General features: G+C 34.1%; 5 protein-coding genes across 6 annotated transcripts in view; 1 reads left to right on the top strand and 4 right to left on the bottom strand.

The window, feature by feature from the left end:
• Positions 1-257: 257 nt before the first annotated feature.
• LOC9315680 lies at positions 258-1276 on the bottom strand. Its single transcript, XM_021029922.1, has one exon. It carries the CDS (start codon positions 738-740, stop codon positions 510-512), a length of 231 nt encoding a protein of 76 aa, XP_020885581.1. The 5' UTR covers positions 741-1276; the 3' UTR covers positions 258-509.
• A 757-nt stretch (positions 1277-2033) lies between these two features.
• LOC9315679 (UPF0481 protein At3g47200) lies at positions 2034-3853 on the bottom strand. The gene has a single exon (XM_002879566.2). It carries the CDS (start codon positions 3472-3474, stop codon positions 2119-2121), a length of 1356 nt encoding a protein of 451 aa, XP_002879612.1. The 5' UTR covers positions 3475-3853; the 3' UTR covers positions 2034-2118.
• An 887-nt stretch (positions 3854-4740) lies between these two features.
• On the bottom strand, positions 4741-7747 carry LOC9315678. Its single transcript, XM_002879565.2, has 3 exons — positions 6714-7747; positions 5482-5680; positions 4741-5373 (listed from the first exon to the last, which is right to left on the bottom strand). The coding sequence occupies exons 1-3, from the start codon at positions 7383-7385 to the stop codon at positions 4916-4918; spliced, it is 1329 nt and encodes a 442-aa protein (XP_002879611.1). The 5' UTR covers positions 7386-7747; the 3' UTR covers positions 4741-4915.
• A 10297-nt stretch (positions 7748-18044) lies between these two features.
• LOC9317510 lies at positions 18045-20148 on the bottom strand. 2 transcript variants are annotated; one of them, XM_021029566.1, is made up of 4 exons: positions 19344-20148; positions 18874-18984; positions 18545-18625; positions 18045-18420 (listed from the first exon to the last, which is right to left on the bottom strand). In XM_021029566.1, the coding sequence occupies exons 1-4, from the start codon at positions 19644-19646 to the stop codon at positions 18349-18351; spliced, it is 567 nt and encodes a 188-aa protein (XP_020885225.1). In that variant the 5' UTR covers positions 19647-20148; the 3' UTR covers positions 18045-18348. The 2 variants fall into 2 exon arrangements, with proteins under 2 accessions (XP_020885225.1, XP_020885224.1); XM_021029565.1 differs by having other exon boundaries at positions 18045-18429; positions 19344-19906.
• The window catches only part of LOC110229301 (polyadenylation and cleavage factor homolog 4-like), a 2539-nt gene continuing 2055 nt past the window's right edge, over positions 19813-20296 (top strand). Inside the window, exon 1 of the mRNA XM_021029080.1 lies at positions 19813-19833. Coding sequence (XP_020884739.1) covers positions 19813-19833 — 21 coding nt within the window. The remainder of the gene's footprint in view (positions 19834-20296) is intronic.

Here is a 20296-nt window from a genome sequence, read left to right as displayed (position 1 = left end):
TGTAGCTATTTTTAACTTTATTTCAATCAGTTAAATGGTCATGGTCCAACAGCAATTTTTATGTTTATAATCAAAAGATGAAGTAACATTTTTCTATTTGATCAAATATGATTTGGAAGTTGTAAATGCGAAAAGCAAGCAAAAACAACTTTTCTTTTAGCTTATAATTGATACTATTATTCAATATATTTTTGCATTCTAGTTAAATCAACATTTTGGAGTTTTGTATTTATTCTGAACAAAGCAATTCATCCGAATTTGTACATCAAAATCACATATGTACCAAAACAAACAGCTTATTTAAGGCTAACACTTTGATATGTACGAAAGAAATTGATGCATTCATACATATACAAAGGTCTAATTAAACATATTTGAACAATTTGGGCTTTTTGAAACACTACTATTTCACTTTTTAAATAGCTTCACAAGAAAAACGAAGAGCAATGAATAGGTAAAGTCTTGTTGGTTAGAAATGAATGAATGAATTCAAATATTTGGAATTTGTTTTATTTCTTCGGTTCGTCATCTTCTCCTCCCACCAAGATGTTAACCGTACGTACTTTGAATCTCTCAAGCTTCTCCATGACCTCCTCGACTAGACTGCCCCCTCGTGAACGAGTCGTGTGAATATCAATGCGCCTTTCAAGCTGGTGATCTTGAGGCATCTCTTTATGATCTATCAGCCTTTGAATTTCGTTTGGCCTGCTAGGTTTAGTGAACGATGTTTCGCAGCTCATTATTGGGCTCCTGTAAATTTAGAGTACTTCACAAAATGACGACGATCTTGGAAACGATATTTTAAGAAGGAGAAAATCAAAAGTATATTTGGATTGTGTGTTTATGTGTTTATTGGATTGTGGGTTTGTGTGTTTATATATATATGCACCGGGAATTGCTTGCTTAAGTTAAGACATTATTTGAAGAAGAATTACGACCGAGTCTACTTCGAGAGACTTGGTAAAGAGAAATATAAAACTTAGCTATCTTTTGGGAAAGGTCTCCAGTACTCGTACTATGTATTCCCTACTTTGCACGTTTTTTTTTTTTTTAAGAATTTAATTTTTGAATAAATATTAAAAATAAATAATTTCGTGTCTAAACAATAATGTAACGTATATAGCAGAGGGAGCATTCACGACATTCATGATAGATAGATTTACCTTGACACATTATCACGACAAATTGCATTCTTTAAATTTTTCTAATCCAACCTTGTACCTAATGTTATCAAATATTTAGAAAATTGAAGCACTGAATCTATATTTTTTGTACTAATATTTGGTCAGAACTTCCAGACATTACGAAAATAAAATATACTCTCTCTGTTTTACAAAGAGTGTCATTTTAGAGTTTTGCACACAGATTAAGAAAACATTAAATTTTTTGTTTTTTCTAAACAAAAACATCATTAACTATATATCTAAACATAATCTGCCCAATAGTAAAACAATCTGCAGAATACTAATAGTCATAAAACATAAAAAATCATTAAATTTTGCATTAAAAACCTAAAACGATACTCTTTGTGAAACAAAAATAAAACCTTAAAACGACACTCTTTATGAAACGGAGGGAGTATGTCAAATGTTTATATGTTAGTTACAGGAAACTACCAAAAGTTCAGGGTTTTACTATTCACTTCGATAATGAAGCATGAGCTGTCACGTAGAATCAACATTGAGGATCTTTGACTTTTCTACTCAATTGACCAATTCCTACAGTCAACCTGTGAAACAATCACGTATTTTTGCTAATAATTAATTGAACCTTTAGAAAGCTTTTATTTATTGAATTCTAGAGTAGTTGTATGTATACTGTTTTAAAGTTGTGATTAATATTTTTATAACTCTCTTGATACAATCTCGGGTTATCCTTTGATAATGTAAACCGAATTTTTCATTAAAAATATTATATCATCCATCTCCACAGTCCACACCATTTATTTATTACTCGAACACTATGGATGCATGTTTGGACAACTAATCACAACAAACACATTATTGTACTTAATAATAGAAGTATGGTTTAAATACAAGAACTCTCTTTAATTGCTTTTACTTCATCAAATCATACCAACAAATTTGTTGAATCGCAATATAATGAAAAGGTTGAATTTTATTTTTGATAAGCCTGGAAAACAGTGTAAACAGTTTGGATAACGGACAAGACCAAAAGAACAAGAGCAGCAAGAGCAGAGACAAAAGACCAAGGAGAGTTAAAGTAAGTGAATTTGAAAGTAGCCCATTCCACGTGCCAACTACTCTTGTAATACTCATTCACTTCTTCAAACAAGTCTTTGAGATAACACTGTGTTATGTCGAACGCCACATCTCTGCCTAGACTGTTCACGAATCTCGCAAGCTCTGTATCTGTTCCGAAATAGTTTTCTATGATGTTTTGGTCGCATAGATACTCAACGTCCTTGTAAGTGTTCGTCAGACAATCTAGGAGCGTTGCATATGTCGTGAAATGCATTGAGCACGCCACGTGGCACTGCTCATAGGCCACGCAGTTCTCTAAGAAACTGCTCATGAAATCGTCGACGGTGATCGCCGGCATCTCGATCGCTCCGTGTCTGAATCTCACCACTAAGAAGCTCTCTGCGTCTTTTAGCTCCCGGAGTTTGATCCCTGCTCGCCGGAGCTTCGAGATGCTGTGGATGATGTGGGACGGCGTCTTCTCCTTCCCTGGATTCGTTTCCGGCGGCGTGTGAAGCTGACTCTCCGGGATGAAACTTGACCGGAGGAGGTCGAGGAGGTGTTTTGCTCTTAGCTCTTTGAACCTGGCGAGATCTTCGTCTGTTCTGTGCATCATGTTGTTGAAGAACGCAAACGCTAGAGACGGTAAAGAAGCGTTGGTCTCGTTTTTGTTATCTCCTCTTGTGAGATCGAACAGAGTTTCAAGAACGAAGAAAGGGATTTGATTCTCAAGACAGAGAAAATCTCTGTAGAAAAAAGGAAGAACCCAAGCCATGGCTACAAGTGGATCGTTTGGTTCGAAAGGAACAAGATTGTTCACTTTGCGAAACAGCTCAAGAAGAAAGCAACCGTCAAGAACCATCATCTCGTTGAACTCTTCCGAGTCCATGTGGATTGTCTCGGAGTAACACTCTCTCGCCTCTTCCTCAACGCTCTTCACGCTCTTCATGTAATCCTCTAGAGTTAGGTTTTGGGTTCTAGTGAGAAGAACGTTTAGGTAACGCCATTTGTGTTCTTGAATCATTTCGAGGCGTATTTGGCCACGGTGGAATGGTCCAACCGAGACCACTCGCGGCTCATACCATCTACCGTTACAATCAATCATGCTCTGAGGTACTCGGAAGATGGAGCAAGTTGGTTTTCCGGCAGCCGAGCTAAGCAACCGCGGTGGCTCCTTCAGCTTCTCATGCATCCTCTCAATGCGGATCTTGAGGAGGCTTTCTGCCTCGTCGGATACGGAGGCAGAAGGCGGTTGCTCCGCCGCATCCACCATTTTGATTGCTGTGAAATTGATGAAAAGGATCTATAAAAAAAAGTTATAAGGGGTAGTTTTGGGACAAAACTGGTCTTTATGATTGGTATATTTATTTCGTTGGTGGAAGCTGGTTCATTCTAAGCTTGATATTATTTGGTATATTTTTCAATGAAGACTTATTTAATAGTCATGGTTGAATGTTGATGACTTGGTCCATCCATGTTCTCGCACTGAAATTTCTTTGAAGAACTAGTAGTGATTTTTAATGTTCTATGTTTAGAGTTTATAAGAAAGTGATACAGTATTCCCCAATAAACATTATATTCAAGCGAATAATCTATAAGATAGATAGATTATATGTTAGAAAGTATCAGTTGGTATCACGTAAGTGTCAGGGGACAACCATGTCCGAACCCGACCCTAAAATCATAATTCACAAAGAATATAATTTGGGAATTTCTTTTATATAACAAATTGTTACCAATTTTACATTTGAAATAACACAAATCAATCAATCCTTTGTTAGTTAGTATTTTCAATAAAATGAAATTACTACTTTTGACGTAATATCATGTATAACAAACCAATCCAAAAAAAAAACATATGTTAGGCAATGATTTTAAGCAAAAATATGTTGTAATATAAAAACAGAAGATAATACTATGTAGTAGAGATATTGTTGTCACATGTTGCGATCATACGTATGAATAATTAAAAATAAAGTCGTATATCAAAATGAAATTTAATTAGTTCGTGAGAAACACGCAATTCAGACGTGGGTACGTTTCCTAGTCCTTCAATGTGAGTTTTTTAATCAGGCATGATCTAATTTGTTTAGGTACAATGAATGATCAACCAGATAAACCAAACCTAAATCAAATAACCAAAAGCGTATTGTTGTTTAAGGCTTTAAGCAAAAGAAAATTTCCCTTTCACAAACATGCATAACTCCGTGGTTTTGATTTCAAACCGACATAATCAAGCTGAAAGTTCAAACTTAGATGCCAGACAATGAACAATCAGTTATGTTAAAAAAGAAAATTAAAAACAATATTTTCACTGCCATAAAGAGAAACGAAGGGGGATGTGCCTTTAATCAAGTGGTTAAGTCCACTTGACTTCGTTTTCTCCACCGGAATTCGACTCCACTAAGTCACGTTATCCCGCGTAGTAGGGATTGACTATGGATCGGGTCTTGTCGATAAAAAGATGTCAAAAAAAAAATAAACGAAGATTTGTCGAATAGAAGGTATGTTCAAGTAAGAAAAGAAATGGAAGATATGGTTAAGTAAGAAAAGATTATCGTTGTGACTTGTGACATTTTCTACAAGCGTTTTAAGTGATAAGAAAACACAGGGTAGATGTTATATATAGAGGTTTAATCTGGTTTATCAAGTCAATGATGGCCCATCTAAAAATCTACTAATTTTTCTTGTCTCTAACAAAATTCATTATTTGTTCATAGAGAAGAAGAGACAAGTTCGTGGGAAAATTCATCAATCAAGACAAAGAAGATAGAGAGCTCGAGATCGGACACGGCCTCTTCCATTTCTCCACCGTGTCTTGTCCATTCTCCGGCCTCCTCTCTTAAATCTTTCCGCACCACCGCGTCCACGTCCTCCTCTGCTCCCAACCCTACCCTCCATGCATTCATCATCCTCCACTTCTTCTGCCTCTCATCATTCTTCTTCCTCTTCTCCTCTTCCGCGCATCCCCTGTCTCGTGCCATCGCTTCATCCACGTCCTCATATTCTTCATCTGAATCGTAAATCCTTATGTTATCGTCTTCCTCACTCTCCTCATACTCTTCTTCTTCTTCATCTTCTTCTTCCGACATCTTCCCTTCGAGCTCTATAGGATCCAGCCCCGCTAACTTCTCGAATCTACGAAGCTTCTTGAGTAACCGCCTTTTCGCCCCTGCTTAGTCAAAACACACAACATTTAAAAACCCTTGAAACGATCTCAGGACCAGTTTGTATTCAATTCCTTTGGCCCATTTGATGTGATGGAAGATTGGATACTCACGTTGTACAATTTCAAAGCTGCAAGAGAGGATATTGGGATGATCAGGCTCGTGTTGGTGGTGGTCCTCGTCGTCCTCCTCCTCCTCGAGAGGGTCAAGTACAGAGACGGGGCTACATTGTTCCTTGTCTTCCTCTTCTTTATCTTCTTCTCCTTGTGCTCTCACTTTCTCTAAGCTCTCTGTCTCATCGCTATCTTCGTCCTGTTACAACTCATTTAACACACTTTTGGTAACATTTTTTGTCTCTTACTATTTCTGGCGCTGGATCACAACTATTTTTAGCAATTCAAATTTATATCCTCATCGCACTACTTTACGTACCCATTAAGGGACGTTGCTCCACGTTACCTATATATATATAAGGAATTTTTTTTTCCTATGCATTTTTAAAAAACTACAACCACAAGTAGGGTAAATTTAACTTTTGAATTTTGTAAACATACCAATTAATACTTCCCAAAATAGATCCCAACTTTTTGACAAAACCTTGAAACTTTTTCACGAAAGTTAATGACATTCTAAGAGTCTGTAGCTAATAATTGCAAAAGATTTAATTTGGTTTACATTTAAGACTTAACCCACTGAATAAAAGGTAGAAAATGGATTTCCGGTGAATTAATTGGTTTGAAAACTTTGAAGTTGAATTAGCTAGAGAGACGCAATAATCGTCATAGTGGGGGTTGACCACAGGTGTGTAAATGACATAAACACCCCCACTATAGCGAAGCTCTACGATGGATTTTCACTCGAAACTAAGGGTATATCCGTCATTCCAATAGTAAAACATATTTACCGTACTTCTGAAAAACTTTCGTGATTCAGTCATATCAAACAGACAATTTTCAGCCAGCCATGTGTCTCTGCTCTAATCAGAATATGTTTTTTCAGTTTTCCATAGAATGTTTTTTTACTTTCTCATTTTTTACTGTATGGTAATTTATTTAACTATGGATATATTAATAGTAGATTTATTTAGGAATAATTGAGAGAAAATGTAAAAATTAATTGTTTATCCAAAAATATGTTAAATTTTCCAAAATTTTAAAACAATTAAGACAATTTTGCTTAGATATCACTCTTAATATCTAGATTTTAAGAGCTAGATTATCAATTCGAGTTTGAAATTAAGTGTTTAATATTTAAACTACTGAATTAATTTAAATCTAAACTACATTATTGTCCATAATTTCAAGACTTTTGTAGGTAAAGATTAGAATAAAAGATTGAGACAAACCTCTGTACTGCGTCGCGCCGGAGAACTGGCCGTCGATGTAAAGTGAGGAGTCCGATGACCGGAGGAAGAAGGAGTTGTGTGGAGAACAAAATGAAAAGGGCTCTCACAAAAGCATTTATCGTCAATCTCCACGAAACGCTCTCCTCGGCTACTACTACTACTACTACTCGTTGGTTCCGACCCGCGTTCCAACGAAACCGCGTTTCCATCAGTGTTATCCAAACGCGGTTTTGTTTTACGGTTCGTCAGCAGCTTCAAGACAGACCCGAACATACCAAACCCGTTACCTCTGCTCCGAGCTTTGTTGGTATTAGCCTTCTCCGACTGCTGCTTCTGAATCCTCGCCGCCGCGTCCAAGAGAATTGCGGCGGTTCTTGCCGGAATTTGGAGGAAAACTCGACCCTCACGTGTCTTCTTCTTCCCTGGAGACCGGAGCTCAAATAGAGGAGACTTTCTAGGGTCAGGAGATTTATGAGCGGCGAAGAAACAAGAGTTCTCGCAGGAGAACAAACCAGGAGGAAACGCCGCAACGTTGTCGGACTTTCGCTTCTTGACACGCAAATCGGAGCAACCCATCTGAGAACGAAGGTCGCCGATGTAATGGTTAAGATGAAAAGGCTCTTGGTCATCTTCAAGAAACTCATGTAAATGCTTCTTCTTCTTCTCAGCCATGGTAAAAAAGTTTACTTAGCTTTTAATGTCTCTCTCTATCTCTCTCGAGTGTGTGGAATTCAGATTCATGGAAATAGTAAAACGAAGGAAGCTTTTTGCTCTTTTCTTATGAGAAGAGAGAGAGAGAGAGAGGTTTTGGTGAAGGATGAGGAACAGTTGAAGACAAAGGGTGAGACATTGGATAAAGAGTCAATGCTTTGGATTTGGCTACTTCCTAGCATCTTGAAAAATAGAAAATAAATAAGAAAAGTAAAGTTTTCGTCTTATATTCTTTCTTTCTTCATATTGACGACATGTGTCTTATGCAACGGTAATTTTGTTTGTTAAAAGAAAGTTTAGTTGACATATTATTATCAGAGTGGGCCTCAAAGAGACAAAGACTCCTCAAAAATAGAGTTTACGTGTTAAAATTATAAGAGTCTATTTTTGTAGTCGTGTACAAAACTCGATTGAGCAGTAACCTCACCTGATTTTTTATGGGCTCATGTACTCCATTTATATAAAGCACAATCATTTTCACATGAAAGAACCATACTGTGGTAACGAAGGAAAAACAAATGGACCATCGTGAACTCGTGTTTATTATTACTTGATCGTAGTTACAAATCATTCAATCCTTGTTGCATAATCATCGAAATAACTACTCCACGTAATTTTTAACTCCTGTATGACACCTCTCGCTCGTTTTGATAACATTATCGCAAAGTTCAACTACTGATTAGTGAACTGTGAACGAACATGCATAAGTTTGTTTACGAGAAACCAACGTTATAGGAGACTTTAAAAACATTAATTATTACTATATTTATAGATGAAGTGTTGCTCGGTACGAATGTACGATGATGATTCCTAAAATGACAATTCTTGTTGAGGGATGAATGATTTAAATTTGACATCATAATTGGAGAAGAGAACTAGATAAAGCCGGATTCATGTAGGTTCGCTCAGCTATTGTAGGAGGACAAAATTTGGGGTTGCTAGTTTGCATGTGTTTACTCCTATATTTCCATGTGTCTTGCTTGAAGTTGTAGTATCGATATGCGAGTCAAAATGTTGGAAGACAAGCAAACATATAGATTCAGAGACCAAAATTAATGTTCAGATTCAAATAGCGACGAAAGAAAATCTCAGTGGAACGTGTACTAAATATATCATATGCTAGGTTTCTTATCGTTTGATACTGAAATCACTGACTTTCTTAACAATGAAGCTTTTATCTATAATTTATTTATTAAAATTGTGACTAGATTTTGAAAATATTTGTGATAATTCAGAAATGTATATATTAAAAAAAAACACTAAACACTTTAAACTGAAACATTCAATACCAGTTGGTACGAGATTTGGTCTAGAAGAATTTTTTAAAAAAGTTGAGTGATTAGTTTTAGTGTTATGAATATTTAAGTGCTTAGTGTTATGGACTGGACAGTACTTTAATTAAATACAATGTTTTTTTCTATGTATAAATGGACTGACGTTAATTGGTTTTGAAAGCAATAAGATATGATTTTAGTGATAACAATCTGATTGGCACTTGACGTAATTCATAATCCGAATATCTGATTTAGTGATTGACAATTAAGTAAAACAAAACACAACACCCCATGTTCTTCATTTAACATTACCGGGCATAGCACGAAATCTATGGTTGATTATTTATTTTAAGAAATCCCAAATAGTGGTCCGAATCCTAACTTACTCATTCGGAAATTTATAGTATCTGACGATGTTGAAATCAAGAATAGCAATCATACCTATAAATCATGGCGAATCAATTGTATCTCAACTATTGATTTTCTTAAAAAAATATATCTGAAAATGATGAAAATGATGAGGAATGACAAAAAGAAAAAAAAAAAAAAAAAAAAGATAATGATGAGGAAAAATAAGACATTATCTATTTCGGCTGCATATAATTTTCGAGTAATGAACAAGTCCGTATTTTTGTCGTAATATATCTATGATTAGTATCACAAATTTATATATTATCGTGACCCTAACAAACACAAATTAAGAAAAGAGTAAAATACCAATTTATTAATTATGGCAACTGTTGGCAACTACTAATCCAACGACTGATTTGTCCTACGTACACTACACACGTTTATATACACTACTGACGTAGATTGTCCACACGTGAAAATTCGCTAATATACACAAAATGTATTATGCATATACATCGAATTATTTTCTCATTGAAAATTGAAATTATAAAAACGAAAAATATATTTAAATACTCCTATTAAAAAAATGCATTGGGCAGGACAATAAAAGGTTCGCACCATAAATGAGAAATAAAAGTTGTAGGCTTTACAGCTGTGTACTCCTTTTTATTAAATTCTCAGCATCTGTGGACTTTGTATGTTTATATATATATAGGATATTTTCACTATGGTCCGACCTATAATTTCATGTGGCACTACTGTTTATTTAATGTTTAGTTTTGGCTTGAATTTGAAAACTGATGTAAAGAGAGGTTGTGGAAATGATATGTTACGTACTTTGTTTGAAAAATTATTAGGTATTAGTCAGGTGTTTGGTATGAGCCTAGATATTAATCGAAAAATCGGATTAAAATCAGAGATTAATTAGGGATTAGTTTTAGAGTTATTTTAATATTTTAGAAACATATTAATCTAATATTATTTTAAAATTGCAGTAAATATATTAAAATATATTTTTGAGACAAATTTTTATGAGTTTTATTAAAAATTTATGATTTTTATTAAAATTTGAACATAAATTATTGTAAAAAATTATAAACTCCCAATTCAAATGATTGAATAACAAAAATAAAAAAAAAATTTTTATACTTGCAATCTAAAATAATCGGAATATGTAAGATTATGCGGTGAGTAATCGGATTAGACGAGAAGTAATCGAATTAGGCGAAGAATAATCGCGTAACTGATTTCTTTATGAGATTAGTCATTAATTAAGACAGATAGGGTGAACCTAACGATTAAGCGGGGAATAATTAGGATAGGCGGAGATTTTTATAACAGGAGATACATATACTGTTCATCCACTCATACCTATTTTTCAATTATTGACATATCTGTGTTTTAATAATAAGTAGAATATTTTCTAGTTGTTGTTGTCTCATATATGAATGATTTGTTTTTTCCATAAAAAGCGAAGTCCACTAATTGTAACCACTAGTGACATATAAAAAAAGAATTAATTGCAATTTGATAATACTATACTGTATAAATAAATAATTTCGCGAAGGAGACACTGTTTGCTCTTGGATTTCCCGCTCTCTTAAAGATTTAATATTAACGTAACCCACTTTACATATATACAAATGAACAAGATATAAGATTAAGTAAATATTTGTTAATTAGCCAAATCTTATGATCTTTTTTTTTCATCTGAGCATGCAGCAGACAAAAAAGATTTTGCTGAACGCGTGGAATGTAAAACGACACCGTATATTTCTGTTTTGTCTTTTTAGCTAATTTTATTGTTAGGACAAAACTTTGTATCGACCAATGAATTAAAATATCCCTATTTGTACTATGAAATGTCAATTTATGAATATGCCGACGGTTTTTATTTATGTATGTACTTATAAAAATGTTGCAAGCCAAAAATCGTATATAAAATTGAAATTAGAAAAACGATGGAGTTAATTACAGAGATGCAAGTTTACGTATACATAAAAACTAAAAAGTTTACTCATATATGGAGTGAAGCAGAAAACAAAACAACAAAAAACAAAATAAGATTAACTGAGGTTGTTGACGTTTAAACGATTTTTTTTTAAAAAAATTTATTTACGATTAAACGATTTAATTATCGTTTCCTCAACATATCATTCCCGAAACCAAAATAACAATTAACAAGTTCATGAGAGAGTAACTCATGTTGAGAAAAAGAAAAAATGGAACATGGATTCATGTTTTCATTTTCTTTTTTTCACACAAACTAATACACGCGGGAGAATGTCAATTTTCTTTTAAATTAGTATCAATGTTTTTGGAAATTATAATACGTACATAAGTAAATTATTTATTGAAAAATTTACATGTGCATAAAAATGTTACAAATGCAGTTTCGTGGCATGATACTGTGCTTACATATTTTTACGCAAATCGGGCCGTACCGTTCATTTTATTCATCAAAATAAAATACTAATACGAATGTCGTTATTAAATGTGTGAGTGGATAGATAAATGTAGATTGTACTTTATACATATATGGCTCCCATTCGAGAAAACAACTTTATTTTGAAATTCTTTCGAAACCCACCTTTGCTGCTAATGGTAACTGTTGATAATCACTGTACGTGTACTTCAACTGCAAACCTACTATGTTTTTGATTATTCTTTCATTGTTTACTTAATTTTGATTGTGTACTTAATTTCGTTCTATACTTGCCTTAATATCATCTATCAAAAAAAAATTAATAAAACCAAAATCTCATCATTTTCTTACTAATTTTTCAAATTTGTAGCTATTTTGTAACAATTAGGAAGAATATAATGATTTAAAAAAAGAATATAATGAAATTTTGTATTAATAAACAATAGAATATTATTCTGGATACAGATTTGGGAGTGAGTCGGATCTAGCTATAAAATTGTACTTCAACGTATAGCAATAATTACAAACCATCCCCTAATTATTAGGAAACTATTAGCTAGACGTGTTATCGTCCAAATCTGTTTATAGACCTTATCTGAGCAGTTTGATTGATTGGATAGTCCATATATTAAACATGTTTAACATATACCAAAGCCATCCTTAAAGTCTACTCCATCCTTAAAAGTCTAATTTGGTCCACACTTCAAATCATGCACAAAATAGATCACTTGTAAGCTTTTTGTCCAAACCAGGAAAAATATGATAACTTTCTTACTACAAGTTCTTACCGTCTCATTATCAACAAAAAAAGAAAAAAATATCTCATGATAAGTTTTATATTTTGTTTTTAATATAATAGTCTGAAAATTTTGAAGTGACAGCATAAAAAATCAGTGAAAAAAGTTGGTATGGAAGAGAGAGTTGCCATTAACGTAACAGCCAAATTGTCAATAAATTAGACGCAGACAAAGCATAAGGTCATGACCGTCGTTTAGAATCCTAAAGGCTAAGGCACGTTCAGACGGTGAGTGTACGTGGCCTATCTAGTGTTCAAGAAAGCGCTAGGCGCTAAGCGGGCGGTGATCCAATGCCTAGCGCCTAGAACGCCTAATCGGGCCTAGGCGATTTTTTAGGCGGTTTAGACGTTTATAACATAAAATATTATAAATATGATATTATATATAAAAGTTAAATAAAATATCTATATAAAACTAAAAATTATGAAATTATAAACAAAAATTAGATAAAACATTTATTTATATTTATATTAAATAATATATAAATATTTATAACTATATATAAATAAACTCTAATTAAAATTGAAATAATACATTAAACAAGATCTGTGTAATTTTAGACGGTCAAGGCGGTTATCTAGGCGTCGCATAAGAGCCTAGCGCCTAGTCGGGGCTAGGCGACCGCCTAGACCGCTTTTTAGAACACTAACTAACCATTTCGATATAAAAATAAATTAAGTCTTCAATTTGATAATAATGTGCACACACAAATTTAAAAGTTTTTTAAATTACGCTATTATATTTTGAAAATTTCAAAAGAGTGCGAGAATATAGACATGAAGCCTGAAATTTTGTGATTTTGGCCAATTTTGTTTCCAAATATATATACCAATGAGTTTGAAACGATTTTAAGAAATTAAAATACTAAAAATGGTAGATAAGAAAGTGATCGAGAATATAGACATAAGTAAATGAAAACACTTTTGGAAAATCTGATTTTTAGTTGTTGTAAACAATAAGGAACAGTGGAAATGTGGAATACACTGATACGTAACATAATAAAATTACGTGACAATTTATGTATTAATATAAAACATTGCTACGGGAGAGAAGCTTTTTTTTTTATTTTTTTAAATGGGAGAGAAAGCTGGTTATCAAAGTAACGCTGCATTATAAAATTTAGTAAAATAAAAATTACTATGTAGTATGTCCTGAGATAACGTATGATAACGTATGGTAAAATACTAAATTAAACAATTTGGGTATTGGGTCCATTAATTATCAGCACTGAACATATATAGATTTGATTTAGTTTGTAAAATGTCCTAAGTCTTCTGTTTTTTGGAAACGGAAATTAAGTCTTACAAATAAAATTCTGGATTTTGGTTTGTATTAATTGTTAGGACAACTAACACGAAAGAGATTTGTGATCACAAAAGGTGGAAATATCAAAGCTCATAGCATTTTGTTGCGTTCACTTTTTATGTCCTAAATAATTAATGAACAAAAGCACAAACTTGCATGCCGATCTTGTTTTGATTTTTATTGTCTTGTTTACGTATATACATAACGTACCAAATACAACAAGACAAGAAAGAAAATATGAAAATGAAATAGCAAGCGAATTAAAATATTTTCTTTATAAAAGGCAGACTCTGACGAATTCAATATATATATATATATATATATATATATATATATATATATATATATATATATTAATAACCCGTCTTGTAAAGGCAAATTTATAGCCATTAAAACGGATATGAGCAAGGCTTACGATAGGGTATAATGGATTTTCATCGAGAAGGTCTTAAGGAAGTTGGGTTTCTATGAAAAATGGATTAAATGGATAATGTGGTGTATTACAACGGTCCAATATAGAGTTCTCCTTAATGGACAACCTAGAGGACTAATAGTACCAGAGAGGGGTTTACGACAAAGAGACCCGCTCTCACCTTATTTATTCATCATTTGCACAGAAGTGCTCATTGCAAATATTCGGAAAGCTGAACGGGAAAAATTAATAACGGGTATCAAAGTGGCAAATGCAAGCCCTTCGGTTTCACATTTGTTATTTGCAGATGATAGTTTATTTTTTTGCAAGGCTAACAAAGACCAATGCGGGATAATTTTGGGGATTTTAAAGAAGTATGAAGAGGTCTCGGGACAGCAGATCAATTTTTTTAAATCCTCGATTAAGTTTGGACACAAGGTAGATAATGATATCAAGGAAGAAATCAAATCTACCTTAGGTATCACTAATATCGGTGGTATGGGTTCTTATCTCGGATTGCCGGAGAGTTTAGGGGGTTCTAAGACAAAAATTTTCTCTTTTGTCAGAGATAGACTACAAACAAGGATTAACGGATGGTCGACCAAATTTTTATCAAAAGAAGGAAAAGAAGTGATGATTAAATCGGTAGCTGCAGCACTACCAACTTATGTTATGTCGTGCTTCAGACTACCGAAAACAATCACTTCTAAACTTACTAGCGCGGTAGCAAATTTCTGGTGGAGCTCAAATGGTGACTCCAGAGGTATGCACTGGATGGCTTGGAACAAATTGTGCAATAGCAAATCGGACGGGGGGTTAGGATTTCGGAATGTGGACGATTTTAATTCAGCTTTACTAGCAAAACAATTATGGCGGTTGATTATGGTTCCAGATTCTCTATTCGCAAAAGTGTTTAAAGGACGATATTTTAGAAAATTCAATCCTTTGGAAAATATAAAATCATATTCTCCATCATATGGATGGCGGAGTATATGTTCAGCTAGATCTCTGGTTAATAAAGGACTTATTAAAAGAGTCGGATCTAGGACATCCATCTCAGTGTGGGAGGATCCCTGGATTCCAGCTCAATTCCCGAGACCAGCAAAAAGTAATGGTTCAGTTACTGACCCATCTTTAAAAGTCAAAGACCTTATAGATAGTCGGTCGAACTTTTGGAATATTGATCTCTTAAAAGCGATCTTTAATCCAGAAGATATCGCTCTAATAAGCGCCATACCTGTGGGTGCGCCAACAAAAGAAGATTCTTTGGGTTGGCATTTTACAAAATCCGGAAAATATACAGTCAAATCGGGATATCATTCTACACGGATGGAGAAGTCAGAGACCAATTTAAATTTTTTTGGCCCTAACATCAACCCGTTAAAAGCATATTCTTGGCAAGTGCAATGTCCACCTAAGATACGCCATTTCATATGGCAAATCTTAACGGGATGTGTACCGGTTTCGGAAAATCTGCGGAAAAGAGGAATTGATTGTGACACGGGGTGTGCCAGATGTGGCGCATCAGAGGAAACGATCAATCATACACTCTTTCAGTGCCACCCGGCATGACAGATTTGGGCACTTTCACAGATTCCTACGGCTATGGGGATTTTCCCCACGAAATCTAATTTTACGAATTTGGATCACTTATTTTGGAGAATACCTACGGAATTTGATTCATCAGCCTTCCCATGGATTATTTGGTATATTTGGAAAGCAAGGAACGAAAAGATCTTTGAAAACATAGATACAGACCCAACAGAAGTATTACGATTAGCGGAAAAAGAGGCACAATTGTGGCAGTCAGCTCAAATTGAGCTCCATAATGAAAATCATGGTTCTGTGGACTTGGTAAATCAAGATCGAGTGAGGGATATTTCACTTGAGGCGGAGTATTCGGGATACCGTTGCTTTGTGGATGGATCATAGAAAAAAAGTGATAGGTTCTCTGGTACAGGCTGGTTCTGTACATCGTCAAATGGAGAGCCGCCAACCATGGGAGCTGCGAACCTCCGTAGAAGTCTATCTCCACTACATGCCGAAGTCGAGACCCTTCTCTGGGCGATGAAGTGTATGATTGGTGCAGATAATCAAGAGGTAGCGTTCTTTACAGACTGTTCAGACCTGGTGAAGATGGTGTCTTCTCCAACCAAAAAGAGTAATTTTCATCTTTTTCTTTATCTTTAATTTCTCGTAGGGCTAATAGTAAGGCGGATAATCTGGAACGAAAAATACGCACAGAACCGTTTTATATCACCTATGTAAACAACATTCCTAATGAATAGCTTTTTTGAGCTTTAATTAATTGCGGATAACAAAAAAAAAATAATATATATATATATATATATATATATATTAATATATATGCATACCCCGCCCACCAAATAAAGCAATAAAAACGGTCGTTATAACAGGTAAATCACATGTATTATTTCATTGTTTTATCATTGTTGTCTCATGATATTGGATTGACGCTGTCTTTCTAAATGTGCACGCTTTAGTAAACCAAAACCCAATTTATTCCAAAAAAAAAAAACGAAAATAAGAAGAAGAAAATGTGTGTTATTAAAGAATGCTTTACTTAATAGTTAATACTGTATGATGAAGGTAGAAGAGTAAGACTCTGAGAAAAAAAAAAGATGTCGTATAAATCAAAGATCAAATCTTCTCATTTACGTATCTTTATTGTCATAAGACATCAGGAATGACGCCTGTGCATTGGTGAGACCAAATAACAAAACCACAAATTTAAAGTATAACACGTCCATTAAGTTGTATTCATAACATCGGATTTCTTTTTCCAACATTCGGGTATTCGGCGTAGAACTCCCCATGTTAGCTTAAGAAAAGAAGAAGATGTTTTATCATTTTCATTTACATCCAAATTAAAATACTAGATTTACGAGTTAAGAAAAAATTAAATTTGTTGAGTACGTATTTGAAAAATAAACAGTAAATGCTAATATAGGTTTGGTATATAACTATAACAAGTGGGCCTGCAATTGGGTCCAAAGCTACAGTGATTTTCTCCGTTTGCTTACCAGAATGGTAGCTGAAGTAGCGGCAGAGTAACATAATCTACAATTGGATTCAATATTCGCTTTAGCATTAGAGGCTAGAACATGTATATGGTCATCAACTAGAAACTGTGAAGAAATAAATAAGAAAAAGAAAAACTATTAAATGTATTTTGTAAAGAGGATAATGATGCATCGAAAAAGTTGTACGTCTGAATGAATGTTTGACATAATCCAAGTAAAGGTTCCAATATTGAGTGTAAATGGTTGAAGACTTCTTACTCCCATCAGAATTGTTTTACTTCCTTGAACAGAGACAATTCATCAGTTCTTACTTAAAACTTTTATTGCTTCTCTACATTATAATTGAGCTCTTTTTTTTGGGGCTTTTTGTTTTTTTTTTCCTTCTAATTTGCGTAGCTGCTTCATTCCTGATATTTTGCATCTTGTGAGAGAGTGAGAGAGAGAGGAGTCAAAAGCCAACAAAACAGTTTCTCTTAACTAGAGCTTGATGGAGTTAATATTCAATTAAAATTGGCCATATAGGTAAGATTTTGGGTGTGTGTATAAGATAGATAACCATGACTTTTTATTTGTAAAAAAAAGTAATAATTAATTGGGGTGGTTTTTCTATAAATAACATACTATTTTATCAAATAAAATGTTATTTAAGAAACTCAGCATTCTTTTGTGCTTTTTGCAAACAAAACAATGATATTTTCATAGTTACTTAGTGCAACTACCCTTAAGTTTAAAGCAAATGTATTTACTGTGGCTAAGTAATCGAAAACTTTGGTATCTCTATTCACTCAAAAAATGTTAACGTTTAAAGACAAATAATATAATTTGGAATTTCCCGTTTTGTATAGTTCGATGGTTTGATGTATAAACGGAAAGGATTATGCAAATAAACAAGTGAAAAGATTCTGCCGTTCCGACAGCTTTTAGATTCAAAAACGCACGCGAGAGTCACTTTTCTTCTTTGCCAACGAGAAGAAACTTTACTAAAAAGCCAAAAAATAATGAAACAATTTAAAATAAAATAAATAAATTCTTCAAAAAGACAAATACAAAAACATAATACAGAGAAAGAAAGAATAATCACTGTGATGAGTTTCAGTATCCTAAGAATCTCCCATTTTCCCATATCCCTAATTTGGTTAAATCAAAAATAAGAGAGAACCCACAAATTTTACAAATCAAACCCCCAAAGACTTTCAAAACTAACAACAATAAAAGCACCCACAAATGTTAAAAATACACACATCTTACAAGATGAAAAATTTAAACTAGGTAGGTACATCATCACACAAAGAACCCAATTAGTTCTTGTACACCTTTCACACGGTTTCTATGCTCTTGCTCAGCTCCTCCAGCTTAATCATCCTCAACTTCTCGCTTTCTCCAACCAACTGTTCCATCTCCCCAAAAAGAAAAAACAAACACCATTTATGTATAACAAGCGATGAAAAATACTCGGGTTTGTTCCCGTAGTTTCTACAAAATTAGGAACTTCGTAGAGAGTTCGGAACTAACCTCCATGAGTTTTGTGATCAGCTGAACTTTCTCCCGGTTCTTCTCATTGAATGTATCAAGTGCTTCTTTGTATTCCCTTTCCTGTTTCATTTCATTACGAAAACCGAATTTTGTTCAGCCTTTCAACAAACGCAAATAGGTCATTCGGCCTGGCAAACCCAATTGTTAAAGTCTGCCTTTAGGGATTCAATTGGCTACCATTAAGATCAAATCTTTGGTGTGTGTTTATATCAATCTAAAACGCTACTTATACACATAAATTTGTGTCAATGATGGATGATGCTAAACCAAAATGATGCAAGCAAATACTAAAAGATTGGTTTTTTTACCTTCTTTTGAACAGTGGAACCTAAAGGTTTGAGTTCTTTGTTAACACTATCAATCTTCTTACGAACCACAGAAACTTCCTTCCTCATAGGATCTGCCATAGACTCAAGCTCCTGTTACAAGAAACAACACAAATCTTTAGCTTTGAAGCACAACATAACTCCATCAAATCAAATCATAACAACAATTACAGTTGGCCAAATCCTATGATCTGCCATAGACTCAAGCTCCAATACAAGACACAACACAAAAATCACATATCTTTGCCCTTGGAAACACAACATAACTCCATCAAAAGAAACAGCTCATGTCCAAAGAAAAAGTATAAACATTTCCTCTCACTTATAGCCAAATCCTAGATCTCGAAAACGCTAATAAACAGAGAAACACCAACAAAGATCGAATCTCTACACATACAAAGACGTAAACTTTACAGGGTCTATACTAAAAGAAAACAGAGTAAAATTCAAACCTCACGAATAGTGGAGAGACGTTTGGTTTCTTGCTCGACCCGACCCAATTGAGCTTGGATCCGTTCACGAACTTCCATCCTCCTCTTCTCAATCTCATCTTCTTTAGCTCTAAACGCCGAAAGAGCAGAACGAGTCATCTCTTCGTCTTCCCTCGACATATGGCTACTAAAACTCAAACTTCCCGTATGCAACACCATCTCGTTGCTCTGCTGCTGCGGCTGCGGCTGCGGCTGAGGAGGAACAGCTTCTACCGTCGTAACAGCTCCGGCTCCAGCTCCGTCGTTGGTTTGACTCTGAGTCATCTTTGACTTCTTCTCCTTGAGGTTTTTGCTGCTCTTCTTCCTTAAACCAAAACAAGAACTTGAATCCTCAGTGGACTTACGGTGAGGTTCTTCGATTAACCCTATTTTTGCTGATTTGGGGGTTTAGAGAAGTTTGAAGCTTTTTTGTCCAAAGGAAGGTGTTTTAATGGCGGAGAGACGATTTGCTGTATTCTTAGTGGGTTTCGGTGGTATTTGGTAAAGCAAGCTCTGTTTTTATTTAAATCGTTTAATTACACCATTTTACCTAATCTTAATACTTAATCATTACTTAATTCGATTGTCTACTGTGTATTTGTATGTTTTTTGTACGGTCAAGTTTTGTATTTTATTAAATGGAAAATAATGCATCTTTAGGAAAGAAGAGTTTTGCCTGTAAAGGAAAAGCAAAAAATGTGCCAATGCATAAAATAAAGAATTTTGGCATTGGTGTATATAAATATGTAAATGTTACAGACTGTTTGATTTATTTATTAAAATTTAGTAAAGCAACGAAAATGATCTAACTGCCAAGTGACAACCATATCCAACCAATCATATGTGTAAGTGTAACCTTTATTGTTCTTTTATTTATTTTTAGCATGTAGTATATGATTTAATATATCAATGTAATCCATAAAGATCTACATATA

This window comes from Arabidopsis lyrata (genome assembly GCF_000004255.2).
Source record: "Arabidopsis lyrata subsp. lyrata unplaced genomic scaffold ARALYscaffold_4, whole genome shotgun sequence".
In the NCBI taxonomy this organism is placed as follows: domain Eukaryota; kingdom Viridiplantae; phylum Streptophyta; class Magnoliopsida; order Brassicales; family Brassicaceae; genus Arabidopsis; species Arabidopsis lyrata.
The sequence above is the reverse complement of the archived record's forward strand: the minus strand, read 5'-3'. Positions and strand labels throughout refer to the sequence as shown.

Bases quoted from the DNA above. Each gene is read 5' to 3' on its own strand.
- LOC9317510 (XM_021029565.1), bottom strand. From the start codon at position 19,646: ATGACTCAGAGTCAAACCAACGACGGAGCTGGAGCCGGAGCTGTTACG. The intron at 18,985-19,343 runs GTTTGAATTTTA...TTCTTGTAACAG, and splicing joins GTCTCTCCACTATTCGTGAG to GAGCTTGAGTCTATGGCAGA. The intron at 18,430-18,544 runs GTTAGTTCCGAA...CTTTTTGGGGAG, and splicing joins TGATCACAAAACTCATGGAG to ATGGAACAGTTGGTTGGAGA.
- LOC9315679 (XM_002879566.2), bottom strand. From the start codon at position 3,474: ATGGTGGATGCGGCGGAGCAACCGCCTTCTGCCTCCGTATCCGACGAG.
- LOC9315680 (XM_021029922.1), bottom strand. From the start codon at position 740: ATGAGCTGCGAAACATCGTTCACTAAACCTAGCAGGCCAAACGAAATT.
- LOC9315678 (XM_002879565.2), bottom strand. From the start codon at position 7,385: ATGGCTGAGAAGAAGAAGAAGCATTTACATGAGTTTCTTGAAGATGAC. The intron at 5,681-6,713 runs GTTTGTCTCAAT...GAGTTGTAACAG, and splicing joins CGGCGCGACGCAGTACAGAG to GACGAAGATAGCGATGAGAC. The intron at 5,374-5,481 runs GTGAGTATCCAA...TTGACTAAGCAG, and splicing joins CAGCTTTGAAATTGTACAAC to GGGCGAAAAGGCGGTTACTC.